We start from the raw sequence: 19,680 nt of genomic DNA on the forward strand, positions 1-19,680 counted from the left end.
AAAGCCATCTGAACTGCCAGTGAGCCTTACACGCGTTGACTTAAAGTGATTTACCATAACCACTACTCACACACAGATCAGGGGCACGCAGCCTTACTGGAAACTTAACTAGAAAATCTTCCTTGGACTGTGACAAGCTGAGAACATCACCTTGCTCACTAATGACTGAGATGCACAGTGATGTTTGTAAAGCTATGCCAGAACACATACACGCACACACATGCGGAGAGGGGAAAAAACAAAGCCAAAAACTTGACCACGGTAATTTAAAGTACTGGGTAACAACATCAGGTACAAAAGCAGTCCTCATTTCAGCAACTTAAAACAGCATTCAAGTTAATTTGCCCACCACTGAACAATAAAAAACAGTTTTACTACAACAGACGTATGACTAAAGAAACATGATTTTTTGGTAAGCAGTCAGCTGTACAGAGAACATCTGAATCCCCTCCAAACACTGCTAGATTTAAAGGAGAAGCCATCCAAAGAATTTCCTACATGCAGAAGCTGACTTTATTATACCTGTTTGAACTTCCTCTGGGGATGTCGGCGGAGTCAGAGTTACCGAAGACATGGCAGGATCTCTTGTGGAAGCAGGCACTTGGTGGACACCCAAGCAAGTAGTTGAACAGTGAGATGCCCCTACAGTACTAGGAGCAGGAATGTCTGTCTGAGGAACTAGAACGAAGCATGCTGGGTATACCATTCGCACACCAGCTGAAAAAAAGAACAAGTTGATTTTACAGATGTTTACCAAAAACTTGTGTTTAAAAATCATCAACAAATGAATCCTGTTACCAGTCACTCATAAGTTTACCTATCCTTTCTACCTAGTACAGCATTATCCTTGGACAAAAAGTCTCTGTTGTCACCCTCATTGTTACTTTATGATTTGCTTTATACAGAAGATTTGGGTGAATGAATAAAAAAGGCTTTGTATATGCAGGCAGATACAGCCCTGGCATCCATATGCTACTGCTTGCTTCTATCATTTTCGTTTATAAAGATGACCGAGAACATACTTCTTAGTATCATGTAAAACTGACAATATTCCCCTCCCCATCATCATCAGGGTCTCCAGCCATCACTGCAATACAAGCTTGTAACACTCATTACGGAGAAATGACTATATTAGCTGGCAAATCAAAGGTCAATAGCCCACAGCAGAGGAACAAACTACTGCATCCCAAAGACTCAGATTTTAGGAACAGCAGCAGATAAATGCAGTGCCTGAGTACATTAAGTTCTCCAGGATTGTGGGTTTGAAGGCATCCCTGAAAGGCACGTCTGTTCCATTTGAATTTGCACAGAATCTGAAACAGTACAACATGCTTTTGATGTATCTCAGGTGTCAACAGTGATAGTTTAGGGTTTGGGTTTTTTTTAATTATCTTTTTTTATTTACGTATTTTTTTAAATGATCTTGCTTCTCAGGGCACATAAAGAAAAACACCTCCTACTAACAGGTCTGCAAAACGCACTTTAAGCAGCAACTCATTTTAAATAGGCCTGAGCATTAAACAGAAAAACAAAAGACCAACAGCAGTTGCAAATGGTTGCAAAAGGAATAAAATGGGGTCACTTTTGCATTTAGAATTTTGCGGGCCTAACAGGCCAGTTTATTTCGGTAATTAAAAGGTAATCAGTGCGCTCACCAACAAGGACTTCAACAGCAGCTAAAGAATCGTCCTCCCAATCCATTTCCTCTTGTTTTTCCTCAGATCCCTCCTTCAAGTTAGATGTGACAGGATAGAATTGTTTCCATTCACCAATAAGCTTTTTTGTTGATGAATCAGAAAGCTTGAATGACTGGCCTGTGAGCGTGCCATTTAATCCAAAGGGACTTAGAATAACTAAAAAGAGAAATAAAAATATGTTGGAGATTAGTATCTAGCCAAAATTCACTCTTTACCACTGAAATAGCATTGCTCTTTCAGCTACACCAAATAAATAACTTGGCATCGGTAAGTTAAAATGCACCCTAATCACATTTTACTATACTGCACAAGTTTTTGGTAATAGGTATAGATTGTTAAATGTATGTGTATTGTAAGAATCAAGGTACCACAATAACAATTACAAATCAATCTATTTAAACAAGCATCAAGCAAGTTTTCATCTTGGCTAGCAAGGAGTCTTTAACATACAGGTGGGATAAAGAAACTCTATTTCAAATTCTGACAAGAGTTAAGGTGTTTCCTCATCCTTTCATTCTGGTTGGTACAGTTACAACAACAATGTATATACAGGGAAATAATCCCTTTCATGTTTATTCTTGTCCATATTAGGAAAGCACAGCTGCTGTTAAATTGCATTCAAAAAAAAAGCAAGTTTGGACACTGAGCATTAATAAACAAGGGCAGTGTGTGGTCATGCAGGAGAACCGATTTCTACAGGCAACGCAAGTGTGTCTAAGACAGGCACGATCAAACAGCCCACTAACCAGACTCAGGCCCCATAGCTCCTTTGTCTTCAAGAGCATAGCCTGCATCTGCCGGTGGAACCAAAGGAATTTACAGGCAAGGAAAAACCAAATAAAAAGAGGTAGGGGGAGCGAATAGGTTAAGTATAGTGAGTCAGAAATGGATTTCTAAAAGAGGGGTTGATGAAGATACATTGGGGTTATAAAGCTTGTATAAATGCAAAATATTTATGTCACCAGTAGGACAGTACTTGGAAATTAAGACCAATTATTTGGCTACATGCCAAGAGATGTACATGGAAATCATCCACCTGCACAAGAGCTGAGACACACCAACTGGCTTCTGACTATGTCATGACAGGGGACATGTGGGGAGAACGTGTAATCAACACAAAACAGATAATGCCTCTGCTCCCACCGCCAGTCTTTGCCAGAAGTCCTCATTCTGAGCAACACAAAGAATTGATTCACTTTAATACTCCCTACTGACTGGCAAAACCTACCTTGAAAAGGGCTGTTAGACTGCTGGGCGAGAGTGAGGTGTTCTTCACTAAGCAGGTACACAGGTTGGTGTTGACTGATTTCCACGCTGGTGCAAACATTGCTGTCTCCATGTAAGAAGAAGGTGAATGAGCAGGACAAGTGCTCGCTGGGGAGAGAAGTGGGGAGGGTGCAGGGGGTTGGAAGGGAGAGAAAGAAAAACTCCTAAATATAGAACTTCAAGTAAGTTGATGGCTTTCTCACTACTTTGAAGGCATTTCCTCCCAAAATATTCATTAATGAAGTAATCAAAAATCTGTTTATCTAAATAGCAAGACAATACTAATTACATGTTCCCTTGGAGCATTTACAAAACTATTCCAGCATGAGAGACAAAACCAAAGATCAATCATTTAGAAAACAACAGACACTAAGCTTTCAGTCTCTTTAGACTGATGCTTTATATTTTGAGGTCTGGAGGAAGTTTAAAACACAATTTTTTGTATGACAAAGAAAACTACAACTTAATACTTTTATTGCTTAAATATTTATTTAAAATCTATAAAAATATTTTTGAACATAGATTAATTTTAATGAGGTCACATCTAGGTTCTCCTATCACAAATTCACTATGTAGAATTCACATTTTAAAATTCATATTTAATATTAGCCAACAGGTCATTCATTTAAAAGGAGGAAGAAGAACGGCAACAGCTTTGAGAAGTGTTGGTTTGGTGGTGATAAACTGAATCTTATCTTCATGCTCCTGAAGCCACAAAAGTAACTAAAAATTAAATCTCATACCTACACACAAAAGGGAAGATACAATCAATGGGAAAAAAAAAACCAAAACAACCCAAAACTTAAGTTATTGTTAAAGCCTTTAAAGCAACTATCAACGTTTAATATCAGATGCTTCACTGATAGCTTCTCTCAATCCAGAGCGTTTTAGGAAGGAAAGAATCCTGTACATCTAAAACCACCCCAACAATAAACATCTGCCTCATATAACTCTGAATTAAATGCTGTTTTCACAGTGCTGTACATAGTTACTAGTTAGCAACTCCATGAAATCTTCTACCTCCCAAGATCATACTTCAGAGACTTCCCAATTTTTGCAGCTCTGCTAGCTGTTGTTTTGTTACAGAAATACAGATAAACCCCTGCAAGTACAATTATCAAAATATTTTATGTTGCATCCAAATCGATTCAATGGTTTATGTGAAATACATTTTATCAATTTTAATTAAAGGGCAGGAATAGAGCAGGAAGGCAAAAAAAAAAAAAAAAGCAGATCCCTGCCAGGACACTGCAGCAGCAGTACATCTTCATACCCAGTTCTATCTGAAAAAACTTTTTTTTTTTCTTTTTAAAGAAGTTGTACAGGCACAGCAATTTTCAGTTACATTAGCTACAAGTTATCTCAAGTGTCTGCCAGACTAATACACTCCCATAGGAAAAGAACAGATGTTTAAAAGCAAGAAGATGCTATTCACATTGGACATTAAATTAGGCTCACCACCTCAGTAATACAAGTGTGAAAGTCAAGGAGAACCTTAAAAAGCACTTCATAAACTACTGAACAGAAAATAAATCCTCTCTGAGGAGGGTAGCATCAAGCACCTGATCAGTCTCAGGGTAAAAAAAAACAAAACAACAAAACCCAAACAAGTCAAGGGAAACAGACTAAATTAAGTCAGTCAAAATAGCAGATACTAGTGCATTTTGTGCAAGGTCAAATGGAAAAGACACTCCATGAACTACTGTAGCATAAAATGACTGTATGAATGCAACACCACTGTTGTTCCCACCCCCCACCCCCCCACCCCCCAAAAAAAAATTAGACCTCATCAACTAACACCCGGGATGGCGTGCATGCTCTTTGAGCTCATGAAATGCTTGCATTTCTTACTCTACAGCATGAGAACGCAAAGCAAGTTTTGTGTTCCTGAAAAGACACAAAGAGCACTCCGGGGCATGAAGAACTGACAGACTCCAAGCACCTGAGTAACTCTATTAAAACGCAACCTCCACAGATGCAGTTACTGGGTATGTCTTTACTGTCATCTCCAAGATGTTTCTTTCCTCCACTAGCAGGTACATGGTGGGACAGGAAACAGTAAGGAAAAAAAAGTTTCTGGAACTGGCACAGTCCATTCAATCTATGAAAACAGAGATAAATTGGTTCACTGAGTCTCACCCCAAAGACTCAAAGAGCAGCCACCAGGGTAGTCACTACAATGAGAAGAAAGAAGGCTACAGTGTTAAACACATGGCTTTGCCTACCAGCAGATTTAAAATTAGGGACCTAAAGCACTTCAAGGATGAGAGAACCCACAAACCGTTCAAGGAGGAACAGGAAACACAGCACATTTTTTATTACAGTAACTTAAAGCAGGCAATGAAGTAAATTCAGTGAGGAACTGCTCTAAGTGGCTGGCCCTGACTGAAACATAACAGTTTAAGGCTCATCAAGTCTGCACAATTTTAATTGTGTTTTAGGAACAAAAAAACCCCAGGATCCACATATATGAGTCAATTATCACTACTCATTGACAACTCCATAGCACAACTGCTTCGGTAATCCAACTCTAGACAGAACACTCCCTGCAGATGAAATAACATACTGCTCAGGAGTCCCAGTAAAGTTAGTTTCCAAAATGCAGTGATGATGGAGCTAAGCATCTTGTTGATGATTTCAAGTTCAAGTGAAGTCACATGGTTAGCAAACACCGCTAAATTCCCATATGGAAGTCTGATTAAACTTTAATCCTTATGTAAATAGTTGAAGACTGATTTTCAAATTGAATTTTATTTTTAAGTTGTGTTGGATAGTTTAAGGTGAAAGAGTAGATAGTGGTTTTGGTTCTGAGTGACAGGTAACAATTTAGAAGCTTAATATAAGTGAGGCAAAATTTTAAAAATAAAAGCACATATTCTTTAAATACACTTTAAATGCAATTAAGCTATGTCTCTTGTAAATACCACATTATTACACAGAGGAAGGGCAGACAATTGTCGCATAATCTGATGGAATTCAAATAAACCAAGACAAAGAGAAGCATCAGCATGATAACAGAAGCAGTTCAATTCATTACACTGCAAACCTAGTCCTAAGTAGCAAGGAAAATTCAAGGTCATCATGCAAAAGCCAAATTAAAAAAAACCAAAACAAAACAAAACACCAAAAAAACCACACACACACTCCCCCCCCCCAAATTAGAACTCTTTTTTCCCCCAACTCAGCAGGGGAGAAGTTTCCAACAAAATAACGAAGTAAGAGAGTAGCCATTGTTGTCACTGACATCATTCAACCAGCGTTGTCATGCAAGCTGCAAGCACACTACTTGTACGGCAGGGAGAGCAGATCTGCTATGGTTCGATTCATTCTAGAAAATCCAAGCATTATAAAATATTCACTAATTCTGGTTATAAATTCAAGTGTTAAACAGCAAAGTGATACACACCACCTCAGGTTTTTGTTTCAGTACTTGCAGAGGTTGAGGTGCAGCGAAGTTATTTTATGCACAATAGGATAATATAGTTTCATAGCAGAAATACATAGTAAAAACAGTGCTGTCCTTAAACTCAAGTTAAGGGAAACAAATTTCACATGGTACACACAGTATCTCCTGAAAATATAAGACTTTAAACTAAAGGTTAACATGAAAGGCAAAACTAACACTTTAGGTACTCAAACATATCATTACACTTCTTCCTAGCTAGTCATGCTCAAAAATTGTTTCTTCACATTTATCATCATCATTTCTGTTAGGTTACAAAACTTTAGGAAATATAAATATATGTTAAAAAGTTACAAAAAACACAATGAAGACTCCTAAATTTAAAAAAAAAAAAAAAGAAAGAAAGAAAAATCAAAACCATACTAAAGCTCTTTGCAGGGGAGCGGAAAAAAGGAGGAAGGAAAACAAAAGAACCACAGCTTTAAGTTATTGGATGCCCCTACATACACCGTTTTAGGGACTTAGCAAGAAACTCTCTAAATGTGCATGCTTTTTTATTGTTTTTTTAAATTAATACAGTTGTACATTCTCCAATTCCTTAGGTTTCCAGAGACTGATTACTAGTACACAATGCCACCTCAACCTCAGCTTAACAGGAACCTTCTCAAACCTTACCATAACCTATTAAAATATATAATCTCCACTATTTCTCCAAGTCTTCCTCTTCTATTCTCAATAGCTCACCTCACAGCCAAAAATCCTAATCAAGCAAAAAATTTACATACTTATCACTTTGGGGCAAATAGGCAAATTACCTTTAAAATTCAGTTAAGGACACAATAACAGAAAGCAAGCTGGTGGTTTCCTGCCTGCTAATGCAGAGTTCATCCTATGCTTTTATTTGCAGACCTTTTTTAAGTAGCTTAGAAGATGATTAGATAATTTGTGCAGAGCATCTTATGACTGAAATATAAGAAAAAAATATCTATACCTCAATGCTCACAACTTTTGTCCTGCATGCAGGATCAGTGAAGTTCTTAAGGTGCAGATATAGCAAAAAAAAAAAAAAAAAAAAAAAGCTTGTCTTAAAGCTACTATTGTTGTTCCTCCCCCCCTTTTTTTGTTCTTTTATAATCAGGTATTGTTACATGTGCATATATAAAATGTAAGAGCAGAAGACAGAATTCTAACAGAAAATTCTGAAGAAAAAAAAAATCCTAGTTCTCCCAAAAAACTCATTTTCTCACCTGACCCTGAATATGAAGTAACTCCATTAATATTTCTAATTAACTTAATGTCATTAAAGTCCTAATCACAGACCTTGAATATCAATAATCCAGTTTCCAACTGATCTCTGAATACAGATGCTATGAAGTGTCATCAGAACAAGCATTCTTTATCAATTTTGATCTGAACACACCAGAATTCAGTCAGAATGAGTTCCAATATTGAAAGCAACTTTAAAAATAAAATAGAGAGACACTCTTTGGAAGTAATGCTATTTCAAGCAACCTTCAGTCCTTATCTACACTCCATTAAAACACATTTGTATAAAAAAAAACCAATTTTGATTCCACCATTCTTCCTCTTCACTCTAATCATAAGAAATAAAGATGCTTTCGTTTCAGAGACACAAGATTATGATTCTATGTGAAAACAAATGGAAACTGATGTGGACAATTTCAACACAATTTCTACATCTGCCTTTGTAAGAGAAACTGAAGAGAAGGAGGGAAAGCACACTAAAATTTACATATACATGAGATTTCTACATCTCCATTAGTAAATCTGAAAATACCTCCTTGATAAAAAGGTAATTAGGTCTGTTTTTTCCTCCACATTAGTACTTACGTAGAGCTTTATATCCTCAAAGTGCTTCACAAACATTAGCTGCGTTAGAACCTCACTAATCCACACTTTACACTAGATTGCATACTTCAAATCACCACCACGCTACTGCTGAAAGGCAAGGAGACTGCGACAACATCAGAAGCAACAAGGCAGTCTCCAACTAAAAAACCCTATAGCACATTTAATAGTAAATTCAAAAAAGTATCCAAATGTTTCAACTGAGAGATATTTTGTTTGTTTTATAATTACCATCTCATATTTTCCTAGATTGTCTTCATAAATTACTTCTGAGTTGAACCAAGAGCAGCTTACTATGCCAAAGCATTGCTAACCCTACCAAAACGTTTACCATATCCTTATAAACTATGTATTTTCTACTGCCATTTCCTAGATGAGGAAAACTGACATTACAAAGTAAAATTACTGTCCCAGAACTAACAGTTGTCACAATTAGGATTCTACCATTTCGCTTTCAATGGGGTAGAACACACCTTGTTTAGGAGGACAAACACATCAGGTACAGTTTTAAGTCTCTAATTAATATGCATCATTATTTCAGACTCTTATAAAATGTTTGCCAAAAATTGGTACATATTGGCCAGCACCCAGAATCCTTTGGAGCATTTTGACCAAGAATCAATATATCATGACTGGCTGACAACAATTAGCAGCAGCAGCAATAGACCTGAGAGTTCCCAGCTGATGCATCACGGCTGCCCAAATAGAAGCATCTCCAAATAGTTATTCTCAAATACAGACTATTTCAGTATGCCACTTAAATAAACCCAAATATCAAAAAATTTCCTTTTTAAAAGGTGCACTTGCTCTCTATAGTAAATTCTTGGGCTGAAGGACAGAGTCTTACAATTAAATAGGTTCTTCTGGAACTGAAAAATTAAATAGAAAAAAAGTTTAAAGGTGACACACACACATCATTAAGCCCTAAGACCCTTCATACTCAGTTGTTTGTTGATTTTTTTCTTTAACCAGGTTGAGACACAACACTATAGCAATCAGCATTGGATAGAAAACAAAACATAACTGCAAAGAATAAGTCTTGAGGAATTACATACCTGACCACATGCTCAATATCATCTCTATTCTACGATACATTACACTATACGCTTTGTTCTTTGTCAGGCAACCCTCTAGGGCTTTTCATCATGGAGAAGAAAGAGCGAAGCTGCGAAGCCACTTGAGGTTTTCTGAGCTAACAGAAGAAAAGCAGAAGCAACTCCCTCAAGACAACCCATCTACCACCTTTTCTTTGTAAGTGCTTGTTCAGAATAGTTCTTTGTGACTATATACATGTTCAGGTATAGCCGTAACAGTGCAACGCACTAATGAAGAGAAGCTTTCTACGCAGCCCCCTTCACACCTATGCTGCTTCAACAGCCAATCTTATTTTAAACATGGCATCTTCAATTTCCACTCAACATCCATAATCCTGAATTACAAAACTCCACAATCTTAGTTCAGACTAGAAAGGAACAGGAAATTAAGTATGCATTTGCTGTAATAAGCCAAATGTGAAGTAAGTAAAATGCTACAATCAGATTGTTATATTAACACAGCACCAAAAACAATTGCCAGGAAAAAATTTTAGTTTTCTTGATTTAAGAAATTGAAGAGAAAGAAAAAGAAAGAAAAAAAAATACCACCACAAGACAAGTACACAAATTGTTTCAATTATTAAATACTTCAGAAGCTTTCTTTGGTTTTCTTTCAGTTATTTGGGGGAGGGCTGTTTTGCTTTTTAAGCACTGGGGGAATAAGAGGATAAGACAAATTAGTTCCTAGTTCTCTAGGAAGAACATGCTATCATACATACTCATTACATTGCCGTACTACTATTTATGATAGGAGTTTGAATCATCATTAATCAATTCACAAGCATGCCTTTCTTGCCCTTGGCTAGAAGTTCCCCTATAACATCAGAGTTTGTATCAGCCCTATCACAAGGTCTGTGCTTCAAGTGGATGCAGTGGCATTAATATCCTTAACACGAGAGCGCAAAGAAATCTAAACAAATGCACATCTACATTTTCTAGCAAGTTACGTGTTCTGTATCTTAACATGAAGTAATAAGATCTCAAAACGCAGATGTTTCTCTGTATACTGACAAAAAGACAGAACAGCAGGCATTTTTCTAAGTATCTCTGAGTAACTCCCTATGGTCATGAAGGTAAATATAGCAGAAAGCTGATTTTGATGATAACACAAAGCAAAAAAAACATAGCTAATAGCAAAGTAGAAAAAACCTTCCAGTTCAAAGCACATCACTAATGGCTACTGTCAAAAGGCTCTCCAAAATATTTTTCACATAGCTGAGGATGTTTTGATTTTAGTTAGACCTATGAGTTAAAAATATTTATTCCACAACCAAGTTATATGCACTAAACCAAATACAACTGTAGTAATTGACCTGTATTCCAGAATAAGACATATTCACCCTAAATACTTCCATGTTTTAAATTAACTTCATTATTAATGAGCTTAGCTTCATCCCAATAAAAACAAGGTTGAAACAAAAAGATTTTAGTAGTGTACACTACTAAAACTATAACACGGCATCTTACAGAGAAGCAAAACTGATTTTTTCAGAATGCAACCAGAATTTTATACATACACACACACAAAAAGTATCTATTTCTCCAGATACAACAATTACAAGCAATACTAAAAAAAGAGTTTGCTCATGTAAATCAGAACTTAAATGAGACTAATAAAGCTGTCATCTTATATTTTAGCATTCTTTAATTATTGAGGGATGCAAATCTCAATTATCTGAACTTGAGCTTTCATAATGAAATATACATGTGCTATAAAGAATAAGAATCCAGAACATATTTGGAAAACAGATAATAGCTAGACATTACTCTATTTCAAAGACACTGTAACAGCTTTCAATGTATTGCTCTTTCCCATTCTGAAACATTTACAAACATCTTGTTAAGCCAGATTTTTTTCAGAGTTCAAAATTGAAATGCATTATAAAATTTTCATTTAACAAAATCTGAAGTATCTGTATGGTTTTTGTATTATCTTATTGTTCAGTGTACAAAACGAGCATAGATTTACTGTTGAAAGCTACAAACCAAGAGTCATATCATTTTCTTGTTTTGTCCTGATGAACCAACTACCACTGTAACTTAAGCTAAATAAGCGAAAACTGCTTTGTGATGTAAAGCGCTAAATTTGTCTGCTTGTAGTCTCTGTAGCAACCCAATATTCCAAAGAGACAATCATGTGATCAATGCTCTCAGCTCCTGCTGTTTATCCTGCACTGTCCTACTTACAGCAGCTCTCAATTCCAGCTGTCTACAGTAAAAGGAAAAACATCACCTGCTCTCCTGCCGGTACATGATGCCAGAACAGCCTCATTAGAGCTGTTGTAAAAAAATGTTGACATTGTTTGATTTAAAGATTAACATAGGGAGGAAATTTATGCTGCAAAAAGAGTTGAGCAGACTTACTAGAAATTATTCCAACAATATCAAGGAAGAGCCCTGTAGTTTCAGCTATAATTAAATATATAGAAATAAATTCAAAACCTGTGGCTACATGTTGTTCTTACATAGTTAACTCTCTCAAGTACGAAGAGGTTTTTGAGCTTTAGCATCCAGCAATCTCCTCATTCTGTTCCTTAATAATAATTCACAGTATCATTCTAGAGGGATCAAGAAGCAAACTGCTCCGTTCCCATGGAAAGAGGGCCCATGGGAAACGGGAAAAAGGTAGCCAAACAGGGGGGTAAGGCAGAAATGTGGGCTCAGGATCAAAGGCACAGACATTCCCTTTGTCTTAAGGGCAGTGAATACCAAACAGACAACAGCTGATCTCATTCACGCTGTTACGTTATCAATACAAACATTTCTGAGGTAGGCAGCAAGACCATTCCCATGGCCCAATTGAAAAAATAACCCACCCTCCCCACAGCCATGGCCATTCAAGACTGCAGATTGTCCAACACACTTGCACCAAACTCAGGAATTGCATCCATCGTGGCTAGTCTTGCCTCTTCTTCCAAGCAAGATGAGGTAGAGAAAAAAATACACGTAGTCTGAACTATGATAAGCAGACCTTCAAATCAAGATAACTACATGTACAAGGGCTTATAACAAAACCAAATTTATATCTAGAATATTTTTCACCAGTCATTTCCCATGAAGCCATATACTCATTTACAACAGGTAGATAAAATAGTATTTCCATTAAAAAAAAAACAAACCCAGCATTATAAAATCCTGTACCCAGACTAACATTAAGCAGCATTACCTGCAAAACCTGTGCAACAAGTTTCATTTTGTAAGCTATGATAAGCTTATCACTTATGATTTTCCAAGTGGGTTTTTGGGGTGTATTTTTTGTTTGTTTGTTTTGGGTGTGTGGTTGGGGGTTTTTTTGGTGGTTTAAGTGAACTTGTCAGGCACAAGTTCTGGTTTGCCGCCCACTGCAATTGGTTATATTATTTCCTATTTACAAGGGGAAAAACCAACAACAACAAAAAACCACCCATACTAGTAATATAGTACCTTTTAGTACACTAGATTTTCAGTTGTCTCTCAGATCCTCCCACAAAATCAGGATTACTCAATTATTTGCTTACTGGTATTTTAATTATGTTAAAGTTTAGCAAGTTGTCCTTATTACCAAGACTTCAGGAGATATCCTCCACATAAGCACTTCATACTGTTGTTTCATTAGCAGCGTCAGATTTAATCTTCATTAAGGAATTATATCTAAAATAGTGCTTACTCTGACAAGTTTCCCAATCATATTTATTCCAGGTATACACTACTATTTTAGCATCCAGTCGCAAGAGGAAAAGTCTCACCCAAAGGCGGCTGTTTGAGCAGTTGAACCAGAAAAGGTTGACAGCAGATCGGATGCAGCAGATCACAATCTCCATCTCATACATTTATAGGGTGGATTTTTGAATAAAGCGTACACAACCATATTTCTGAACGTGGCAATAAAAGCACAATAGGGTGCTATTCTCTAATCTACCTTGCTTTAGGCAATTGAAAAAGGTTGTGACAAATACCAAGGCAATGAGGTTTTTTCCTGTTTGGTTACAACTAAGATTATTAGCAAAACCTTCTCTTTAGTCTTTTATTCTACTGTTGTTTTCCTGTTGACCCCCATCACCCACTCCTGAAAATTGAAAATCGCCTACTTAGACAGAAGCAACAAAAACCCACCACATACACTTTAGGGAGTTAGCTACTCCATTCTTGCCCTATCTATAAACAGAAGTGGAACTAGCATACTTGAAAACCTCAGACAGTTTCCTCAGGCATGGTAATCATGACTTGTTCTAACAGATCAAATATCACCAAATACATGACTGTCTCACTTTTCTCAATGCTGGTTTTAGGCTGGGAAGAAGCAGGGGGAGGGAGGGAAGAGCAGGTCATGGTTATTACCTTGCAGCCTTGTCAACATGCAGCATGTGACAGCACAATGCAAACATCTGAGTTTTTTTTACTTTTTCCACAGGAAATTTTTTAAGAGATATTAAACAATAATATGAGGTTAGTTTAATAAGTTTGTTTGGTTTAGCAGTCACATCATTAAACATAATTAAACAGCAAAGACTTAAAACCATCTAATTCTTATTTTCTTGGTCATCTATTCACATGCCGCAGTGGCATCAGTTTATGAACATTAAGGACTGTCCTCTTAAAATTAAAATGTATGCAACACAATGATGAAATGGCTTTTTTTTTTTTTTTAATATAACCTTACACAAAGAGGAAGAATAACAGAGCAACAGACAGGAAGCCGTGGCTGCCTGAGGATCTGTCACCACAGCCAAACACCTAATAGAAATCACAGCCTTATGTATGTGGTGGTGCAACAGACATAAGAAAAGCACAACACAACTGACTTCTATTGTTGGGAGACCAGATAACAGAAAATCTCACATATTCTGGAACCACACGCATTCAAACAGAACTCAGAAAAAAAACAGATGGGATCAGCTTCAAATGAAAGAAATAGCTCTATCCACACATCCTTCAAAGAGAAAGAAAGTGAAAAAGTGGACTAAAGAACTACACATCACTCAACCATAACTCCAGAAAGCACATGTTAAGAAGTTACCTCCACCATCAAGAGCACTGACTACTCAGTTTCTAATCAAAGTCTTTGAAACTAAAGATTGCCAGGAAGAACAACCAACCTTATCGAAATCTGTAGTTGTAATACACAGAGAACAAGCCTATCTAGCAGCCGGCCGAGCCCCAAAGTGCAGGGCAGTATAAACTATGATCTGAAGCAAACTGGTAGTAGATTTCATATACCCAGTATAGCAAGTGCCTTTAAATTATACAGTCACATGAATTCTATCTCATGGTTTCTGAATGTTAATGCAAAGAACAGTCCCAAGGAAAGCAAAGCATACATAACAATATGGGATGGAATTAGGCACTAAAGATAACTGTAACGAGGTCTAAAACGAAGCAAGACAACACTCATGCAGGGATACCAGAGGAGTGGGGCAAAATCTTCCTATTTTTGGATACATGCAGTTTCTTCCTGTACTTCTCCCACTATTCAATGTTTTCTAAGAAGGAAAGGATGAATAAAAATGTATCAACACTGTCATAAGTAACTTCTTTCTTCCTTAAGAATGAGATATATATTTAATCAACACAAGCAATATAGAGAAGTAATTACAATATTCCTGAACAGAAATGCTTTACTCCCTATGACAGATGCAATACCTGCCACAGGCATCTGTGGCCATGTCTACATAGGAGAAGCACTACTTTTCAAGGAGATATGTGTATTTTTAACAGAGGAAGAAACAGAAAGTCTTCTGAAAAAGATTCTATTCTTCCTAAAGAGGCTAGTAGGACACGCTTTTGAGATTAGCATTAGGAATAGTAATATTCCTATTACTTGAAATATGGTGAAAATACCCAAAAGACAAAAATATAGCTTCAAAACTGTTCTGATTCTTAATACATGTGCATCCATAATCATGGAGAGAAGAATGGGTTTGGGGAGTGGTTGGTGGTCGTTTGTATTGGTTTTTAATTCAGCCACACTTACAAAAAAAAGATAAACTTAGTATAGGTCTTGCTGATTAAATGGATCCTGAGGAAGGAAAAATATACAAAAGTTGTCCAGAATTAACAAAAACTAAACCTTAATACCAGTTGTCTGGTAAGAAACACATTAGCACCCTGGGTGCAAGATTCAGAGCGTTTTCTAAGCAGGCTGCAAGTCCTTTTATGTTGAGTCTGCTGCGGTGTCACGCTTAACATTTGGTAAGAGAGAAACGCCCCTTTCGACTAGAAGAGTATTCCAATTTATACAAGACACTAAAATCCACTCAAACCATTCCACTTGACTTTTCCTCTTTGGCCACAGAGTGACACACTTTCTAGCTACAAAGGTGGTATCACAAAGCACCTATTTCAATCATTTGGGTTTCTTCCACAGGAAGTTGCTGGGAGCAGTAGAGGCCCGAACGGATACCTCTGAAGAGCCTAACTTTCCAGAGAGCATAGATTATCCAAATTACAGATATTCCTAGAAGGGATGAGCCAAATATGCCAAGAGTTTGCATATCTGTTAACCGTTCCCCTCACCTAATTTCAAAAAAGCCAGTACTCAGAATATCATGTGGTATTGAACTATCTGTTAGGACACATTGATATTTCTCTACCATGAGGTTGTCTTACACAGATCTGACTAATCTTTCTACATATTTTTCCAGTAGTTCCGGACTACTTACGATGAAGTAGTTGTGTGGGTAAGCATACAATTGCTTTAGTTATTTTCATCAAGCATGCTGACCTTCTGACCTTCTTTAAAAAAAGAATTAGAGTCTCCAAATTAAACAAACACTGCTATTTTATTTTAAAAGCTTTCATCAGCTTTTCCAGCTGCTGCAGAGAGCTTTATAGAATTACTGTAAGAGATGCCATGCCGTAACTAATGCTAGTTTCAAATGGCAATTTGGAAAACCAGTTCCTCAAATGGGGAAAGCCTAGACTGTGCCAATACAATATTGGCCTAAATAGTTAAAAGTAAACTCTTTACTATTGATTTATAGCAACAACACACAGAAGAAATGGATGGACAAAGACACCCCAGAGAGGAAACATTTGCCCTGACCAGGGTGGAGAAAGAGATGCCTAGAACTAAAGGATAAGTTTATACACAAATTAAAAGCAGCAGTTCACAGCTACTAACAGAAACACACACAAACATGTGCTTCTGCTTTTGCTCCAAACCAGCTCTAATTTTCTTTCAAGTTTAAATTTATTGCAGAAGACGCCAAAAATGGCCAACAGCACATCCAAAAAGCAAAGCCACTGATCTCAAAATTTCCTGTGTGCAAGATTTAACACATCACACACATACACAAACAACCCCCCACACACAAAAAAATCCATCATCTAAGCTTTAAATTACTTTGGATTTTAAAAGCTGATTTGGGAACAGCGATTAAACTTGTTCCAGCTAACCTAGTTTTTATTCATTTCATTATTTATTGCTAGGCAACATAGACCGTGTCAAACCACGTTAGAACCATGAGAAGTCGTCCTTCCAATTTAGATCAAAATTTCTCTTCTCGCCCTCCTCACCCTCCATGTGGGGGCCACACGTATTCTTTATACACCAGTGTTCCCAGATACAACCTTCTTTCTGACCAGGAGCTGACATTTCAAACTCTCTTCTCAACATCTCCTATAAGATGCGATTTATCCAAACCTCACATGGTACCTGTAAATAGCTCTCTAGATCCCGCTTGCTCAAAGAATGAGTCTTAGTATTTACAAGTAGAATTAGTCCCAGTCACTATAATGGCAAGTCAGAGCAGGTAGCTCTTCACACAGGTATTCTTGTCTTCCTTTCCAGAAGACTCTAGCTTCTTTTCCAACATCCCTATTATCCATGCTCTGTATATAAGTACCAGTACAGAAGAGACTGCCTACTACCTTTAGTATTACTTCCTTTCATCATAAGGAAGTTTTGAAGAACTCCAAAAAGGTAGCAAAACAAGAAAGATCAGAGATCCAGATTCCCAAACAAACCATAAACACAGTGCTCTTAATTAAATGTTTCTTCTAGCATGGAGCTTAAATAAACCCTATAACTTCTTTAATAAACCAAAATAAAACTTCCTACCTTTTGTTTATAGGTTTTTCATCTTTCTCGTAAGGCTTCACAAACCATTTCCCAATGCGTACAAAATTCCGATTCATTAAACACCTCTCCAGCAGGTTGTGAACAGCTTTGAAAAGTAGAGTGCGACATTCATAAGAAAGTCCGTTCTCCCAAACACCATCTTCCTCTTCTATAAGGTAAAGGGAAAAAATAAATTAGTATTGAATTCCATCCTATTATTTCCATGCACATATCACAATATCCTTTTCTCTCCCACAAGCTTTTAAGACAGTCACAGAATAACATGCAACCAAAAAAAGCCTGTTACAGTCAGATAATAACTCTGCTCACATTAGAATAGTATAACTGCTAAAAGGAATCAGCTATAACAATATCTCATCTCCAACAAGAAAAGACAATTCAACAGCTATTTGTACACAAAAGGAAACAACTAGCACCAATACAATACATATTTCAGCCTGTAAGATCACTGTAGACTGATCTGTCTGCAAGGTGGCTCATGTTTTGGGTAGTATGAATTACTTACACTGAAGAGTTAGCTGACAATTATGCTTAAAAATAAATTGCCTAAAGCCAAACTTTTAATATAGCCTAGTGTCTTTAGCCACCACTGACTGAGGAAAGCTGGGCACAAATATCATTGATCATCTGACCCTCTATATGCATCAATTTACTAGAAGTGGGGGGAAAAAAAACCCCCAAAACCTAGATTCAGAAAACTGTCAAGAGCAATCTGATTCTCCCCAGAAGAATTTTTCTTTTAATCCAAATTTTTCTTTTTAATCCAAAATAAAAAAGAAATATTTAAGCAGGCTAGTCCCACTTTCTGATCTATACATAGAACAGAAGAGAAAAACAGCAAGCGGAAAGACAAAGCCCAGTTCATAGTGACAGGATTCTGAAATGAAACACTGAGGTCTTACACGCCCCACAAATCACAGTCATGGAATACAACTTATACAAGCCAAGGTGATTTGCCAAATCAGAAAGCAAGACTCATTACAAGAAGCTGTAATCTCTTCAACCACTCTGGCTCATGATCAGTGTTTGAACATAGTTTACAGGCCCTAGAAATATAAGCACTGGTCCAAAGAATTACAATGGCATTACAATTACGTTACACAGGTCAAATGAGGGACATTTAAAAGTTCCTTTAGTATCTCTCAGTATATATGCGATATCATTCATTCCCAACAACACACTAATTTGTAGGACAATATGAGAAAACTTGAGATCTTGTCCTTAAGTTACCAGCCATCAGGTCTTACCTTTATGCCTACAATTCCTTGTCTATCATACATATATCCCTATAGGATCTGCTACTGGTCACCTTGGACCAACCTAGCATAGTTATTCTTACAATGCCATTGCTTTTATACTCCAGGTAGCAGCAGAGACTAGAAGACTGTCTGACATAGATAAGGAGACGTATTTTTACTGCAGTCTCTGGATAGTCATGGAATAATTTAGGTTGAAAGGGAGCTGGGGAGGTCATCTGCTCCATCCCCCACCCAGAGTTCAAAGTTAGAACAGGTTGCTCATCTCTCACATTCATTGCCCCTCATGCCATCTCTGCACACCTCCAAGAAACGACACTTGGGTTCAGGTTTAGTCCCGTACAACAGGTCTTACAATAGCGACCTGTCTGTTCACCTCTCCTTCACACAGGATTTTGGTTCAAACAGCTTTCCACTGCTTTGCTCGATGGTCAGAAAACCTCAGTAATACAGCCAAGTCCTTGCATTTTAAATCTCCCTTTGAAATAAGCCCCTTCACCTTTATATGGAAGCCACTTACAAGCTTAAAAGGTTGCAATAGTATTAACTGAAGTCTCAATATCCTTAAATTAGACAGCGTGTAGAAAACCAGATACTTAAGAGTTTTACTTACAAAAAAACTTAAATATTGTTTATTGTAATAATCTGTAAGACAAAAATGACAGAGAAAAGAATTTCAAGATACTGTCGCAACCAGAACGTGGTGGCAATATTTGTATATTGCTAGATTCCACACAAGTAAAAGTACATTTCCACTTGAGAGCACTATTGTGAGTTAAAGAAAATTACTCCCAGTATCCTTCTCTGAGGGACTGAATAAGAGTAAATAGACCTGCCCCATAATTTATAAATGAGGTGGCGTGCATCACTACAGATGAATCATTACATGAAATAATTTTCTGGTAAAGACAAGGAAAAGCAAGGAACCACATTTCCTAAATAAGAGACCTCACCATGAGTTTCCCACCCCATCACCCTATTCCAGTTTTGAAGTTCAACAAAAACTTGTTTTTAAAAACCATAAAGCTACAAGATA

General features: G+C 37.0%; 1 protein-coding gene across 1 annotated transcript in view; it reads right to left on the reverse strand.

Annotated features, from left to right (window-relative positions):
* MED13 (mediator complex subunit 13) overlaps positions 1–19,680 on the reverse strand; it is a 56,173-nt gene that overhangs the window by 26,692 nt on the left and 9,801 nt on the right. The window contains exons 3-6 of the mRNA XM_010309105.2: positions 17,368–17,536; positions 2,926–3,071; positions 1,656–1,853; positions 523–717 (exon numbers count right to left, since the gene is read on the reverse strand). Of these exons, the coding sequence (XP_010307407.2) occupies positions 523–717; positions 1,656–1,853; positions 2,926–3,071; positions 17,368–17,536 (708 nt within the window). The remainder of the gene's footprint in view (positions 1–522; positions 718–1,655; positions 1,854–2,925; positions 3,072–17,367; positions 17,537–19,680) is intronic.

Source organism: Balearica regulorum, chromosome 19, assembly GCF_011004875.1.
Source record: "Balearica regulorum gibbericeps isolate bBalReg1 chromosome 19, bBalReg1.pri, whole genome shotgun sequence".
In the NCBI taxonomy this organism is placed as follows: domain Eukaryota; kingdom Metazoa; phylum Chordata; class Aves; order Gruiformes; family Gruidae; genus Balearica; species Balearica regulorum.